The 16,904-nt window shown below is 43.1% G+C and overlaps 1 protein-coding gene across 1 annotated transcript in view; it reads left to right on the forward strand.

Annotated features, from left to right (window-relative positions):
• Positions 1–16,331, forward strand: part of LOC124011075 (phosphoglycerate kinase) — a 29,279-nt gene extending 12,948 nt beyond the window's left edge. The window contains exons 5-11 of the mRNA XM_046324065.1: positions 4,443–4,546; positions 4,760–4,879; positions 11,664–11,778; positions 12,274–12,453; positions 12,798–12,975; positions 13,412–13,510; positions 15,594–16,331. Of these exons, the coding sequence (XP_046180021.1) occupies positions 4,443–4,546; positions 4,760–4,879; positions 11,664–11,778; positions 12,274–12,453; positions 12,798–12,975; positions 13,412–13,510; positions 15,594–15,634 (837 nt within the window). The 3' untranslated portion in view covers positions 15,635–16,331. The remainder of the gene's footprint in view (positions 1–4,442; positions 4,547–4,759; positions 4,880–11,663; positions 11,779–12,273; positions 12,454–12,797; positions 12,976–13,411; positions 13,511–15,593) is intronic.
• The last annotated feature ends 573 nt before the right edge of the window (positions 16,332–16,904 follow it).

The following is a 16,904-nucleotide window of genomic DNA, read 5'->3' on the forward strand; positions in this document are numbered from 1 at the left end:
GGTTTGAGAAAGAAGTCCAAGTTTCTGTCAGCCAACCAGATAATAGGGAAAATGTGCTAACTGCTGAAGCTGAGGAGAGGAAGAAGGCTAAAGAAAGCCTGCTGAAACAAAGAGCAACGGCGATCCGCCAAGCTGGAGAAGTATTGGAAGGGTACTTTGCAGGACCTGCAAACTTTTTGAAACTGGTAAATAAAAGAATATGTGCTCCACACGATGAAGCTGAAGACTTGAAGAGGAGGATGAAAATGTTTCAAGATCTCCTGTGCAAAACTGAAGAGGAGAAAAAGTGTCTTCGGGAAGAGGTTGATGACCTCAATGAAGAATGCACAGTCCAAGGAGAGTGCATTGAGAACTTGAAACGGGAGAGGAGTGAGCTACAGGCCAAAGTGGAAGAACTGGTGCAGGTACCCGAGAGTCAAGATAAAGAAACAGAGACTGGTGCGTCTTATACTGTTCCTCAAGCTGCCAAACCAGCATATTAATAGATGGTCACAGCCAGACGGACGCCCCACCAGATTTGATCTCCGTGAGTAGCCAGACTGACAGGCTTGATGAATCGCATAAGAATGATGCGTCTCAAAACTGCCCATGCCATGCTGATGTTAACCATGATTCATGTGAGTGTGACCCCAGTGCAATGCTGAAGGCCCAGTGCACTCAAGAAGAAGAGTGGTGGTGGGATGCTGAGCGGGAGATGGATTATGAGTGCCAAACGCTGAACTACCAGGGTCCCACTAACTCGGTGAGTGAATCCATTTCATATGGTCATGTTTCTTATGGGAAACATTCAGAACCAGAGATGGCAAATGAAGAGACATGAATGACTAACCACCATGGAAGCGAGTCTCCCCTCCCACACCACAAGGTTGCAGCTGCCAGCCAGGAGGAATCCTGGTACCAAAGTCGCCACAACAAAGACTGGCACTCGGAAAGATTGGATCAAGTTGGGCCATTTCTGTAAACCACCGGTTCATTTGATAAATATACCAGCTTTTGCCTGGTTTTGAACCTTGCCTTATATGCTGCACCTCTGAATTGTCTTGCATCACTATCCTCCAATGTTCCACACCTAGTGATCTGCCACATGTATTATAGACCATTAATACACTTGATTAACTTTGCCATCAGAACAGCCTCAATTTGTAGGGGCATGGTAGTGTTGTGATGTTGCTACCATTAATGTGATGATGGCTATTCATGGTATAATTACATACCACGTCCAATTATTACGCATTTAAATTAATCATATAACAATTTAAGTAGAAATCTGGGGCACCACGGGAAAAGTTTAACGAGTTACCATTTTCCGAATTAATTATCAGAATATCTCGATATACTATCCGCCATCAATAATTTTCTCCAGTTTTAGTCTCATTCTGAGCGCCGTAATATCCTATAAATCTGCACAAACCCTAGTCACCATGATGAATCGGTGATATACAAATTGGCTCAACTATTTATTTACGAACTAATTAAATGAATTACATACACACACAATAGAGTATACATTGATTACTAACACAATGCAATTAAATGTCCCTAGTGAACTAACCCGATATGACGACTGGTTACACAAAGTAACAGGGTTGGGAAAGAGCGGGAGAAAGTGAGATAAAGGAACTCAACTATCGTACATACTAGAGGTCGACCAATTATGATTATTCAATACCGATACCGATTTATTGGAGGACCAAAAATGCAAGAAGAAGAAAGTAAAAGTGCGATTGTAAGAAAGCTAACGTTTCAGTTCCTTGCTCAGAACATGAGAACATATGAAAACTGGTGGTTCCTTTTAACACGAGTCTTCAATATTCCCAGGTAAGAAGTTTTATCTTGTAGTTATTATAGGAATTATAGTAATATTTCCCTCTACCATTTGTATTTCATTAACCTTTGACTATCGGCTGTTAGGCACTTTAGTATTGCCAGTGTAACAGTATAGCTTCCGTCCCTCTCCTCGCTCCTCCCTGGGCTTGAACCAGCAACACAACGTCAACAGCCACCATCGAAGCAGCGTTACCCATGCAGAGCAAGGGGAACAACTATGAGAAGGCTCAGAGTGAGTGATGTGTGAAACGCTATTAGCGCGTGCGAACTAGCTAGCCATTTCACTTCGGTTACACCAGCCTCATCTCGGGAGTTGATAGGCTTGAAGTTATAAACAGCGCAATGCTTGACGCACAACGAAGAGCTGCTGGCAAAACGCACGAAACTGCTGTTTGAATGAATGTTTACGCGCCTGCTTCTGCCTACCACCGCTCAGTCAGATACTTAGATACTTGTATGCTCAGTCAGATTATATGCAACGCAGGACACGCTAGATAATATCTAGTAATATCATCAACCATGTGTAGTTAACTAGTGATTGATTGATTTTTATAAGATACGTTTAATGCTAGCTAGCAACTTACCTTGGTTTACTGCATTCGCGTAACAGGCAGTCTCCTTGTGGAGTGCAACGAGAGAGAGGCAGGTCGTTATTGCGTTGGACGAGTTAACTGTAAGGTTGCAAGATTGACAAGATCGAGCTGACAAGGTGAAAATCTAGTGTACTGCCCCTGAACACGGCAGTTAACCACCATTCCTAGGCCGTCATTGAAAGTAAGAATGTGTTCTTAACTGACTTGCCTAGTTAAATATAGGTTTATAAAAATGGCAAATCGGTGCCCAAAAATACCGATTTCCGATTGATGAAAACGTTAAATCGGCCATAATTAATCGGCCATTCCGATTTAATCGGTCGACCTCTAGTACATACATTTGAATACTACGCTCATGGTAAATATGGATATTTAACATCATAACAACTGCTCATTTGGGTTTTAGAAATGCAATGTACATACGTAAATATGTACGTCTTTGATCGAGGGATTTCAACAGAGATGGCAGTCTGTGGAGAGTAGTTTGACAGAATTCTCTGGTTGTCCACCAGAAGTCACAATGTACTTGGCCCACTTCCACAACTATTATCTTTGTTCTAGAAGTGTTCGTTAGACTGGATCCATCAGAGTACCACACAATGGTGGGAGGAAAATGTTCTTCCCCTCTGCAACATGTAGTCTTTATCTTCTTAACTCGAGAGTTTGAGTCTTACAATTTCTGGTCTGGTAGAGTCTAACCCATTCGTGACATCCGGCTCAACACTGTCCGTATACTGGTCTCAATGGTTGATTTATTCAGGGTACAGCTAGAACCATTTTACATGCCAGCAGCAACCCGGCAATATACTGGTCTGTAGAGATTTTCTTTGTTGAAAGTTTCAGAGTTTCAAACCATTTCATACAGTTCAGCTCACGCTGTCGGTCACTCTGTTCTAGCACTCGCCTTGGAGGGCGGTTCCATCACGTTGCCCCAATGTCTGTGGTTACATGGGTGTGGTTACTTACTTGGCAAAAATCTAGCCTTCTAAATGATAATGATTTCAAAGTCACATTTCATCTTCTCACAAATAGTTTATTTAATCATATGAGTTATACAACATTTAGATGTAAACCTGACCCCTTGAATGCGTACACTTTCAGAGATAGTTATTTAGTTATACCGTCCTTAACAATATCACAAAGCAATAACTGATTGGATAGGATTCTTGTCCCACCAACCATTTCCCACATTATTTACGTTAGAAATATTGTTTCAATGTACAACCTTTTTATATTACAGTACTGCATAGTCTCTCTCTGTAACAACGGGATTTTTAACTTCCATTTCTGCAGAGTGGGAGAGAGTACCTGCAAGATATTTATGACCGTCATAAAACCGGCCAACTCCCCCAGGAGAGGAGGGGTTTTGAAACCTTTGATTAGCCTGCACCTTTGATCTCATCCAGGAGGCCAAGTCATGACAGTATTCTACAAAGTGTCAAGTGTTCCACAGGGATGCCTGCTCATGTTGACTCCAATGGTTCCCACAGTTGTCAAGTTGGCTGGATGTCCTTTGGGTGGTGGACCGTAGTTGATAGACACACGGGAAACTGAGCGTGTGAAACCAAGCAGTGTTGCTTTTCTTGACACACTCAAACCGGTGCGTTGAATGGCACACTTACACCATCCATGTCTCGGTTTTCTCTAAAGGCATAAATATCCTTCTTTTCAACGGTCTCCTCTCCTTCATCAACACTGATTTGAAGGAAATTTAACAGGTGACATCAATAAGGGACTGTAGTTTCCACCTGGATTTATCTTTGTCAATCTGTTATGGAAAGAGCAGTTTTGTACACTGTGTAGATATGGGTCATATTGTTGAATTTCAAAAAATGAACTATACCTTCACACAAAGAATGACTAGGCATTGATTCCATCTATATGAATAAATGAGGCCTCTCTGTATACCGCACAATGGGTCATACAGCTCTCTATTCTAGATGTAATAGAGCCTGTTGGTTGTAACCCAAGCCCTCTGCCATCTGTAACAATGTGTTCTATCCTCTCTCCTTTCTCTGCTAGACCAAAGCAACCCAGGAGCAGATTGATTCCTTCAGAGCCTCTCTGTCTAAACTGGGAGATGTCTACGTCAATGATGCCTTTGGCACAGCACACAGAGCCCACAGGTAGGTTCACTGGACACTACTGTGGAGTGATTGGTATTGTCCTTCAAAATAATAATTATTAAACAATTATCACTCATTGCCACTCCGTGTCTCCTACTTTCCTTAATCTTATTCTCTTCTTTCTACCTCTATTACTATTTTTTTCTCCTTGCTTCTCACACTTTTCCTCTCCCTTTCGCCCCTTCCCCGCATACCTGCCTCTCCCTCCCCCAGCTCCATGGTTGGAGTGAACCTGTCCCAGAAGGCTGCAGGTTTCCTGATGAAGAAGGAGCTGGACTACTTTGCCATGGCTCTGGAGAAACCAGCCAGGCCATTTCTGGCCATTCTCGGAGGGTAAGTGACTGGTCCACGGCTCTGGTTATGGATGGGGCTGGGAGAGCTCATCGGTGATCAATTAGGAATAAAGTACCCAGAGGCCTGCATCTGCTTCTCTGGTATCACTCTATTGAGCACTGGCTTTTCAACTAGCAGCACAAAAAACACTCACGTTTTATATCAATTTTATTTGTGGAGTGTTCTTTGTTACAACTATGAAACAGAAAGAGAATGTATTACAATACGGTGACAGCGCTTTATAACTGATACCCCAACCACCAAGACGCATGGTCAGCAAGATGCACGGTCAAATGAAAACATCAGTAGCCTAAAATCACTATAAGCGCCAAGTGTGCTTAAATAAATTAAATAAATAGTGAAAATCAGCACAAAAGCAATAATGGCATTATAATGAATGTGTCTATGACAGCAGTCAGCCTATTATTTATACGTTGGATACCATGACGAATTGACAAATGTCTGTTTCTTTGTCATCAAAATGGAGGTAACGCATGATCTCTCTGAAGCGATCCCGTGACATGGTTTCTCTAAAGAAAAGTATCCCATAGATGTCTGACCAGAAGCTCTCCATATAGATGCTCTTTACACCGAATGCTCCACGGACACACAGGATTGAAATGAAATGAATGATCCCAGGCAGTGTCTCCTTGCTCCGTGTGCGCCTTAGCCACAGTACAGTCCCTGAATGCTGTAGCATGCCCATGTCACATTATCAACGACAGATGGTGAGTGCATTGCTGATGTTGTTTTTTGCTTGAGATGTAGGACCTGCGCTCTTAGTGATGAGATTTTGTGCTGATAATCGACCTATAGCGTTGTCACCTATGTAAACGGTGCTGTCCCTTCCTCGCTCCTGTCTCACTGTTTCATTTGGTAGTGGCACGGGCACATGCTTAGTGTGCACCGTTCTGCCTTTTTTGTGCTTAGGCCTCTGTGTTATTCAGGCTGAGGCTCAGAATCTGAAGAATAATCATCAGCGATGTCAAGATTAATTTCCTCCCCGAGTCGTGTTCATTCAGATCTTGTAGCAGCCCTAATGCAGTATGTGCATCCATTCGTCTTGGTCTCCTTGACATTTTAAATGATGCACTCTCTCACTGTGTACTCCAAGTAGCCAGAGTAGACTGATAAAACTGCTTGGATTTGAAGGACTGATAAAGGGTACACAGCATTTTGAGGTAATAATTAGAATATACCAACAATTGGTGATTACATCATTATGCATCATCCGCTTTCCCTCACTCATCAACTCACCCATTTTCCCCCTTTCTCTGCATCACGCTTTACTTCATTTATTTAATCTGTTATAGGTGTGAAATTAGTTTAGGGTCAGTTTTGAGGCAATGATCAGGGTGATGTATCAACTGGGCACGGCATATTCCACGATCAGGAGAAGGAGCGGAGCAGGTCCTACTGTCAGGAGGGACAACGGGGAAAACCATTCAAAAAAGGACGTGCCCTCATAAAACTGTTTAACTAATATTAAAGAAGTTGATGTATTGCTTGCCTGAGGAAAAGTACCTCATGATAAGCTGTAGACCACACTACCAAAAGTTCTCATCTATATTATTCGTAACCATCTATTTATCACCACAAACCAATGCTGGCATTAAGACCACACTCAACAAGCTGTATAAGACCATAAGCAAACAAGAAATTTGTCATCCAGAAGCTGCGCTCCTAGTGGCCTGGGATTTGAATGTCGGCAAACTTAAATCTGTTTTACCGAATTTCTAACAGCATGTCATATGCAACCAGCGGGAAAAAAACTCTAGACCACCTTTACTCCACACACAAAGACGTATACAAAGCTTGCCCTCCATTTGGGAAATCGGACCATAATTCTATCGTCCCGATTCCTGCTTACAAGCAAAAACTAAAGCAGGAAGTACCAGTGACTCGCTCAATACAGAAGTGGTCAGATGACGCGGATGCTACGCTACAGGACTGTTTTGCTAGCACAGACTGGAATATGTTCCGGGATTCATCCAATGGGATTGAGGAATATACCACATCAGTCACCGACTTCATCAATAAGTGCATCGACATTGTTCTCTCCACAGTGACCGTATGTACATATCCCAACCAGAAGCCATAGATTACAGGCAACATCCACACCGAGCTAAACGCTAGAGCTGTCTCTTTCAAAGAGCGGGACACTAATCCAGACGCTTATAAGTCCCACTACGCCCTCAGACGAACCATCAAACAGGCAAAGCGTCAATACAGGACTAAGATTGAATCCTACTGCACCGGCTCTGATGCTCGTCGGATGTGGCAGGACTGATCAGGGAAAGGCAGGCCGAACAGGCCCCCATTAACATTGGCGGAGCTGTAGTGGAGCGGGTCGAAAGGTTGAAGTTAATTGGTGTCCACATCACCAACGAACTATCATGGTCAAACACACCAAGACTGTCGTGAAGAGGGCACCACAACACCTTTTCCCCCGCAGGAGACTGAAAAGATTTGGCATGATCGTCAAAAACTTCTACAGCTGCACCATCGAGGGCATCCTGACCGGTTGCAACTGCTCGGCATCTGACCGTAAGGTCCTACAGCAGGTAGTGCGTACAGCCCAGTACATCACTGGGGCCAAGCTTCCTGCCATCCAGGTCTTATATGCTAGGCGGTGTCAGAGGGAGGCCCGATAGATTTTCAGACTCCAGTCACCCAAGTCAGATTATTTTCTCTGCTACCTCACTGCTGCTACTCGCTTTTTATTATCTATGCATAGTCACTCTACCCCTACCTCCATGTACAAATTACCTCGACTAACCTGTACCCCCGCACGTTGGCTCGGTACCGTTACCTCCTGTATATAGCCTTGTTAATATTTACTATATATATATATATAGTGGGGCAAAAAAGTATTTAGTCAGCTACCAATTGTGCAAGTTCTCCCAATTAAAATGATGAGACGCCTGTAATTTTCATCATAGGTACACTTCAACTATGACAGACAAAATGAGAGAAAAAAATCCAGAAAATCACATTGTAGGATTTTTAATGAATTTAATTGCAAATTATGGTGGAAAATAAGTATTTGGTGACCTACAAACAAGCAAGATTTCTGGCTCTCACAGACCTGTAACTTCTTCTTTAACCTTTTGCGTGTAGGGGGCAGTAATTTTGTTTTTGGCTAAACATACCCATTTGAAACTGCCTGTTTCTCAGCCCCAGGAACTAGAATATGCATATAATTGTCAGATTAGGATATAAAACACTAAAGTTTCCAAAACTGTAAAAATATTGTCTGTGAGTATAACAGAACTGATATTGCAGGCGAAAGCCTGAGGAAAATCCAATCAGGAAGTGCCTCTTTTGAAACATCTCTGTTCCTTTGTAAGCCTATTCTCCATTTAAAGGGATATCAACCAGATTCCTTTTTCTATGGCTTCCCTAAGGTGTCAGTCTTTAGATATAGTTTCAGGCTTTTATTTTGAAAAATGAGTGTGAAGGATCACATTGTAAGTGGATAGGTGGGGGCTCTCAGAGTGAGTTTTTGCGCAACTGAGTAAAGCTGCCATTGTTCCTCCCGCTGTTATTGAAAAACCTACACACTCGGTTGATATATTATCGAATATATATTTTAAAAACAACATGAGGATTGATTATAAAAATGTTTGACATGTTTCTGTGGACATTATGGATATTATTTGGAATATACGTCTGCGTTGTCGTGACTGCTCTTTCCTGTGGATTTCTGAACATAACGCGACAAACAGAGGTATTTTGGATATAAAAATAATCTTTATGGAACAAAAGGAACATTTGTTGTGTAACTGGGAGTCTCGTGAGTGAAAACATCCAAAGATCATCAAAGGTAAACAATTCATTTTATTGCTTTTCTGATTTTCGTGACCAGGCTTCCTGATGTTAAGTGTACATGATGTTATGCTATGCTATCGATAAACTTACACAAACGCTTGGATTGCTTTCGCTGTAAAGCATAATTTCAAAATCTGAGACAACAGATAAGATTAACAAAAGGCTAAGCTGTGTTTTCCAATAATGCACTTGTGATTTCATGAATATGAATATTTTTTAGTAATATTATTTGACTGTTGCGCTATGCTATTCAGCGGTTGCAGACAAAATGATCCCGCTAACGGGATGGGTAGCACCAAGAAGTTAAGAGGCTCCTCTGTCCTCCACTCGTTACCTGTATTAATGGCACCTGTTTGAACTTGTTATCAGTATAAAAGACATCTGTCCACAACCTCAAACAGTCACACTCCAAACTCTACTATGGCCAAGACCAAAGAGCTATCAAAGGACACCAGAAACAAAATTGTAGACCTGCACCAGACTGGGAAGACTGAATCTGCAATAGGTAAGCAGCTTGGTTTGAAGAAATCAACTGTGGGAGCAATTATTAGGAAATGGAAGACATACAAGACCACTGATAATCTCCCTCGATCTAGGGCTCCACGAAAGATCTCACCCCGTGGGGTTAAAATAATCACAAGAACGGTGAGCAAAAATCCCAGAACCACATGGTGGGAGCTAGTGAATGACCTGCAGAGAGCTGGGACCAAAGTAACAAAGCCTACCATCAGTAACACTACGCCGCCAGGGACTCGAATCCTGCAGTGCCAGACGTGTCCCCCTGCTTAAGCCAGTACATGTCCAGGCCCGTCTGAAGTTTGCTAGAGAGCATTTGGATGATCCAGAAGAAGATTGGGAGAATGTCATATGGTCAGATGAAACCAAAATATAAATTTTTGGTAAAAAATCAACTCGTCGTGTTTGGAGGACAAAGAATGCTGAGTTGCATCCAAAGAACACCATACCTACTGTGAAGCATGGGGGTGGAAACATCATGCTTTGGGGCTGTTTTTCTGCAACGGGACCAGGACGACTGATCCGTGTAAAGGAAAGAATGAGTGGGGCCATGTATCGTGAGATTTTGAGTGAAAACCTCCATCCATCAGCAAGGGCATTGAAGATGAAACGTGGCTGGGTCTTTCAGCATGACAATGATCCCAAACACACTGCCCGGGCAACGAAGGAGTGGCTTTGTAAGAAGCATTTCAAGGTCCTGGAGCCAGTCTCCAGATCTCAACCCCATAGAAAATCTTTGGAGGGAGTTGAAAGTCCGTGTTGCCCAGCAATAGCCCCAAAACATCACTGCTCTAGAGGAGATCTGCATGGAGGAATGGGCCAAAATACCAGCAACAGTGTGTGAAAACCTTGTGAAGACTTACAGAAAACATTTGATCTCTGTCATTGCCAACAAAGGGTATGTAAAAGTATTATTATTGTATATAAAAGTGTTATTGACCAAATACTTATTTTCCACCATAATTTGCAAATAAATTCATAAAAAATCCTACAATGTGATTTTCTGGATTTTTTTCCCTTCTCATTTTGTCTGTCTTAGTTGAAGTGTACTTATGAAAATTACAGGCCTCATCTTTTTAAGTGGGAGAGCTTGCACACTTGGTGGCTGACTAAATACTTTTTTACCCCACTGTATATAAAAAGTTATTTCTTAACTATTATTTCTTGAACTGTATTGTTGGTTAAGGACTTGTAACTAAGCATTTCACAGTAAGGTCTGTTGTATTCGGCGCATCAAATTTGATTTGAACTCCAATTCTGTTTGTGATATTAAGATTCTAACAATGGCAGTGTGTTCTATAGACTTATTTAGGAAAGGTCAAGGACAGAGGGGGTCAGGACTTTAAAAAATGGCAGAGTTATTAAAACAATTACCTTCATGAGCAGTCAAAATGACTGCTTTAGCTAGAGATTCTAGTGTTAAAGGAGAATTCCACTCAAAAACTATCTTTTGGTATTTGTTTCATTAGTCCATTGTTGATATAGTCCCAAAATGTTTTGAATGTTAACAATCAAGATTTCCAGATGTAGATCTTTTAAAATAAAGCCAGTATTTGGAATCATAGGATGCTAAATGCATCCTACCTTTTTGTATTTTGAAAGATATGAATGTCTTAAACTTGATTGACATATGCAAAATATTTTTAATGTCAGCAATGGACTAGTTTATGTTAAGTTTGTTTGAAGTATTACAATCTGTGTGACAGTACTCATGCATTCTAGTCTTCCCTTATCACTGGCCACTTCACAGCCTTGCACAGTGGGAAGGTTGAGCCACACACACAGCTAGCTACCGTTGGAAACATGTTGAAATTGGCCAGTGTCGGAGTCCATTTCAGCCAGGCATTGTGCAACCGCTATATCCAATCCGGTTCTCGTCACTGCTGCAGTTCAGCTTTTTGGCCCTCTGCCACTGACAAAGTACATTTGATGGGAATTGGCTAATAAATAAGCCACACGACAATGCATGAAAGGCGGTAGGATTTAGTTCTAAATTCATTAAACAAAAAAAAAATAATGTAACACCAAAAAAATGACTATCTTCCTCAATTAGAAACCTTTCCGTAACTGAGTTTTACCATGTGAGTTTTACCATGTGCGTTTATAACACTGCATTATGACTATGGGGCGTCGGGTAGCCTTGTGGTTAGAGCGTCAGACTAGTAACCAAAAGGTTGCAAGATCGTATCCCCGAGCTGACAAGGTAAAAATCTGTCGTTCTGCCCCTGAACAAGGCAGTTAACCCACTGTTCCTAGACCGTCATTGAAAATAAGAATTTGTTGTTAACTGACTTGCCTAGTTACATTTTAAAAAATTGGACCTTTATTTAACAGTGTGTTTTTATAATGGATTATAGATATGGGATTCAAATAAATGAGCTTCATATCATTGTTTTACTATGTTTACCAGTATTTTCATAGTTTCTGTTGTGTGCAGTGCGAAGGTCAAGGACAAGATTCAACTGATCAACAATATGTTGGACCAGGTCAATGAGATGATCATCGGTGGTGGCATGGCCTTCACCTTCCTCAATGTCCTCAACAACATGGAGGTGAGGACGGGGGGGGGGTGCTGAGGGAGATGATACTTTGTTTAAAGGGAGACACTGGAGGGGAGAAGAGTGGAAGAAATGGAGAGGAGGATTCTGCCCCTTTTTTTGGCCAATTGTGTTTCTATCATAATTTCAACCTCTTTGATTGAATGTAACTCGGAACTCACTCATGCCTCAGCACAATCTAGTTAAATCTGGGGTCACAATAGCTTTCAGAAATATGCATTTTAAAAATGCAGATCATCAAAAAATCTGATTTAAAAATGCAGCAAGAGAAGAAAAAAAAATGTTTTGTCTTTCCTTTTCTGTGTGGAAAAATACAGAATCCTTTTAATGCGACCCCTAGTTAAATATGTTGAATGATTGACTGTGGTGTATATTACATTTACATTTAAGTCATTTAGCAGACGCTCTTATCCAGAGCGACTTACAAATTGTATATCATGGTGGTTGTAGTTAAAATGTAAAAATTAGTGATCCTCTCTTCCCTGGCAGATCGGCACCTCCCTGTATGATGAGGAGGGCGCCAAGATCGTCAAAGAGCTGATGGCCAAGGCTGAGAAGAACAATGTCAAGATCAACCTACCCGTTGACTTCATCACCGCCGAGAAGTTTGACGAGCATGCCCAGACTGGCAGCGCCACTGTGGCTGCTGGCATCCCCGCAGGCTGGATGGTGAGGAGGAGAGCAACCTGGGTCATGTTCATAAGGGCATGCAAAGGAAAACATTTTGAAACAGAAAACTAAAATGAGCTTTGGACAAGTCCAGGGAAGTCCCTCCAAGTTTCAGTCCGTTTTCTTCAGTTTGGTACCTAATGAACACAACCCTAATTGGGTTTTATTGTCTTCTTGAGGGGTGGTCATGGGAATTTTCCTTAGTTATTGTGCTAGCTAGCAATTTGATATACTGTATAACTTTCATAGTGAAATAAAATATAGGATGGTTTTATGTATATATTGTAGATCAATACGTAAAACGGGTTGAGCTCTGTGTCCCTCGCTCCCTCTGTTCTCCCCAGGGTCTGGACTGTGGACCAGAGAGCAACAAGCTCTTTGCAGAGGCTGTAGGCAGAGCCAAGCAGATTGTGTGGAACGGCCCCGTGGGTGTCTTTGAGTTTGAGAACTTCGCCAAAGGAACCAAGAGCCTGATGGACAAAGTGGTGGAGGTCACCAACTCAGGCTGCGTCACAATCATCGGTAAGACCCTCTACCACTGTTTGCACAATTACCTTGAAGCACGTCTTTCACCAGGCACCTGAGACAATGTTTGCAAATAAATACATGTGTACATTTATGCTTGCTCTGCCGTTTTGATTGGAAGTTTTTCTTAATCCACTCTTTATCATTCACTTGGTCCTTCTGTAGCTCAGTTGGTAGAGCATGGCGCTTGTAACGCCAGGGTAGTGGGTTCGATCCCCGGGACCACCCATACGTAGAATGTATGCACACATGACTGTAAGTCGCTTTGGATAAAAGCGTCTGCTAAATGGCATATATTATCATTCTCACCATTAGATGGCGCCAAATACCAACACCCTTTCTTCCTCACATCTATAGTAGTGAATGATCACTATCACAGTGAAGGGTCTGTATGACCTTAATTTTAACCCCATGTTGTCTTGTTGATGCCCAGGTGGAGGTGACACAGCTACCTGCTGCGCCAAATGGGGCACAGAGGATAAGGTCAGCCATGTCAGCACAGGAGGCGGAGCCAGTCTGGAGCTTCTGGAGGGTGAGTGATGTCACCACGGTCTCATCCAGACTTTTGACCTATGTCCAGTTCAAAGTCAACCCCCTAACCGCTACCCCATGACACTATGTAGTTTCTTCCCTATTGCTTACACACATTAAGTTGTTTCAGATCTGCAAGGTGGCATGATGTAGTGTCTGTAAGTAGGGTTAGGGTTAGGGTTAGGGATGCAACAGCAGACTAGCAACAAATGACTGCATTTCTGTATGGTAGTTCCCTTTCAATCAGTTAACTTCGGTACAACAGACTATAGGGAGTTGCACTTTTGCGTCTTCGATTGAAGGATCTACAATCACGCTTGACAAGGCAAATTAAATCCGCGCCTCACTGGAAGCCTCGCTTTCCACAGGTGATAAGCGTGAGGCTTAGATTCATTTCTTCAATTATTCCGCTCTTCGCCTCAGTATGAAAAGAAACGATTCACATTACTAAAGCAAACAATTGGAAATTGGATTTCGTTGACGAATGGACAACTGCCTGGTCCAACCCGCGATCAGCTAAGCTGATACTACATGGGTGTGCCCCCTTCATGGACCTGGAGGGGGCAGGGCTGATGCACACTCCTCCAGTGGATGGCAAGCTAGCCGGCTACCTATCACCGTTTGCTAACAAGGATGTGGATAATGCGAATCCTACACTCCTGAACAAGCACTGTCACTTTTCGGCTGCTCAGCTGGGTGACGTTTTATTGTCCAGAGAGGCTGGTTAGGGTGCACATGTAGTTTTTGGCAGTTCCTCCGCCTACTGGGTATAATGGCTTCTATCATAGTGGTCATTCCCCTGGGATTATTATTGGTGTAGCCGTTCTACGCTGGGTGCTAGCAACGCGATTGGATGCATCTCGCCACCTAAACCAGTCGATTTGGGTGTCCCCAACATGCCTTCGGGCACTAGCCCAGGGGAAAGAACCCCGTCTAATGGGCCAGGTGTTATCCCGCAAGATGGCCATGACTCGTCTCCCCCAAGGGTGGGGAGCGCTGTGCAAGGATTACTCAATTTAGGGAGTATGGACAGTGTCAGAGAGCCCGACATATCAATTACCTGGAACTTCTGACCGTGTCTTTAGTGCTCAGGCACCTCCCGTTTGTCGGCAAGCATATGCTGGTCAGATCCAACCACATGGCGATGGTGGTATACAGTACATCAACAGGCAGGGGGGGACTCAGTCCATCCCCTCATCTTGGCCTGCTCTCTGTAGCTGTGGAGCAGTGTGCATTTGCTCTCACTTCGGGTGATGCATGTTCCCATTTGCCTCAACTCGGGTGCCTCTGACCCTCCTTTACACATTTCTGCCAGTGGTTCTGATTCAGCTGATGTGCAGAGAGTGATCCGGGAGGGCTTCATTCACTCATTATTTTGACTGCCCGTTGGCCCAGGCAGCCTTGTTTCACGAAGATCATTGTCCCAGGTGCATGGGCAGGTTTGACACGTGAGGCCAGAGATTTGGTTCCTATGGGCCTGGCCCCTGAAAGGAACAATCTGATGGCTAGAGGCTTACCTCAAAATGTTATTGCTACCATTCCGTCTGCAAGTGCGCCCTCCACAAGAGGGCTATATGCATACAAGTGGAAAGCGTTTGAGCTCTGGTGCCGAAAGAAAAGGCTTGTTCTTTTTCAGTGGTCTGTGAGGGACATCCTTATGTTCCTACAGGAGCTTTTTTGAGCAGGGGTGGGGCCTTCTCCACGTTTAGAAGTGTACATGGCCGCAATCTCAACATGTCATGTGGGAAATGGCAGAGCCCCGGCTAAACATGTTGGGGACCTCCACGCATGACCTGTACACCCTTCCTGTACTCAATTTGCCCCAAAAGTCAGGTCCTTAGCTTTTGAGCCATTTACTTTTTCACCACCACATTTTGCTTCTGAGGAGCAACAGAGGTTACACCTGTGGAAGGCGGGACTTCCAGCGCAGCACTGATTTTCATTGGCCTTGTCAGGTATGATTGTAGATACTTCAACCGAAGTCACAGGAGTGTGACTCCCCATAGCGTGTTGTACCCCATTTCCCTCTTTCAGGGAACAGTATTGCGGTGACCATATTGTATGTCCTTCCTCTCTGCCCACAGGTAAAGTGTTGCCCGGTGTGGATGCCCTCAGCAGTGCCTAAGCCCCATCCCCATCACCTAGGAGAGGTGGGAGTGAAGACAAAACACACCCGCCAGAGTTTGGACACCCACCCAGCCCCCAAGGCAAAGTGCTCCCTAAGTTTCCCACCCTGCGCTTGTCTAGCACCACCCCTGCTCTCTAGTCTACTACTGTACAGACTGCTGACACAAACTGCAATATCTCTCTCGCTCCTACACGTGCCCAACATCTGCCATTAGCATTTTCCACACTGAGGAAGTGGAGGTGTTCTCAGCAGAAACCACCCTCACTCCCTCATATGCACTTATGTTCCTTCGAGCTGTGTTTTTCAGAGACCAGTCAACTGCAGCTACAACTGTTGTCATCATACAGAAATGTGGGAATTTGTCATCTGTATTGCCTGTGTAAAGAGTGCTTGCTTGTGTTTGTTTGTATTACTCTTGTATAGCCAGCCAGCCCAGGGAGTTTTACAACCCTTCAAGCGTAAAAATGTGCTGTAACTCTATCTAGACCTTTATATTTGTTTTCACACAAATGTCTCTGTGTCAGTTGCCTCCATTGTCTCAATCATGTTTCTCCCCCCTGTTATGTCATCCATCCTATGATCCTGTGGCTTGTAAGATGGTTGTTACCCAGTGGTGGTTTCAGGGGTCAAGCTACTGCAAATCATGTGACCTGAACAGACACTCACAGAATAAAACAGTTCAAACAATAAAAAAGTGACTATTTATTTCAGTGTCCTTCATTTTTCATTATGTAAACTAAAATAGTGACTCAAATATTTGTCAAACCTATTTTTCAGTGGCAATTGACGAGACTATATCTGACTAAATAATAGAACCAGAAAAAAATGAGAAGTAAAGGAAAAAATATATTTTCAGACTACTAAAACAAGGTGAATATTTGACTAAAATATGACTACTAAGAGGGCTGTGCAAAAGATTATGATTTGAGAGATTTTCAGTGATGAGCACACTTAATACAGTTCAGCAGTGGGGAGGATGTGGCACGCACAGCCTGCATCAGCTGGTGAGCTGTAGGGGAGCAAGCAATGAGCATGGACAGACAGCCTCTGCCTCCTCTTATAAACATTGTGCAAGCGGTTCTTCCCCATAGCTAACCAGTCACCACCAGCCTTCTAGTTAGCTACCCCTTGCCTGGTTAATAAACACAAGTGGCTTTACGAAATGTAAAAACAATAGCAGCATTGAGTTTATAGTGAAACAGTTGTCTTGCTAATGTGTCCCTGAACAAAGGGGGGTCAAAAGTAACAGTCAGTATCTAATAATAAT

Source organism: Oncorhynchus gorbuscha, linkage group LG02, assembly GCF_021184085.1.
Source record: "Oncorhynchus gorbuscha isolate QuinsamMale2020 ecotype Even-year linkage group LG02, OgorEven_v1.0, whole genome shotgun sequence".
In the NCBI taxonomy this organism is placed as follows: domain Eukaryota; kingdom Metazoa; phylum Chordata; class Actinopteri; order Salmoniformes; family Salmonidae; genus Oncorhynchus; species Oncorhynchus gorbuscha.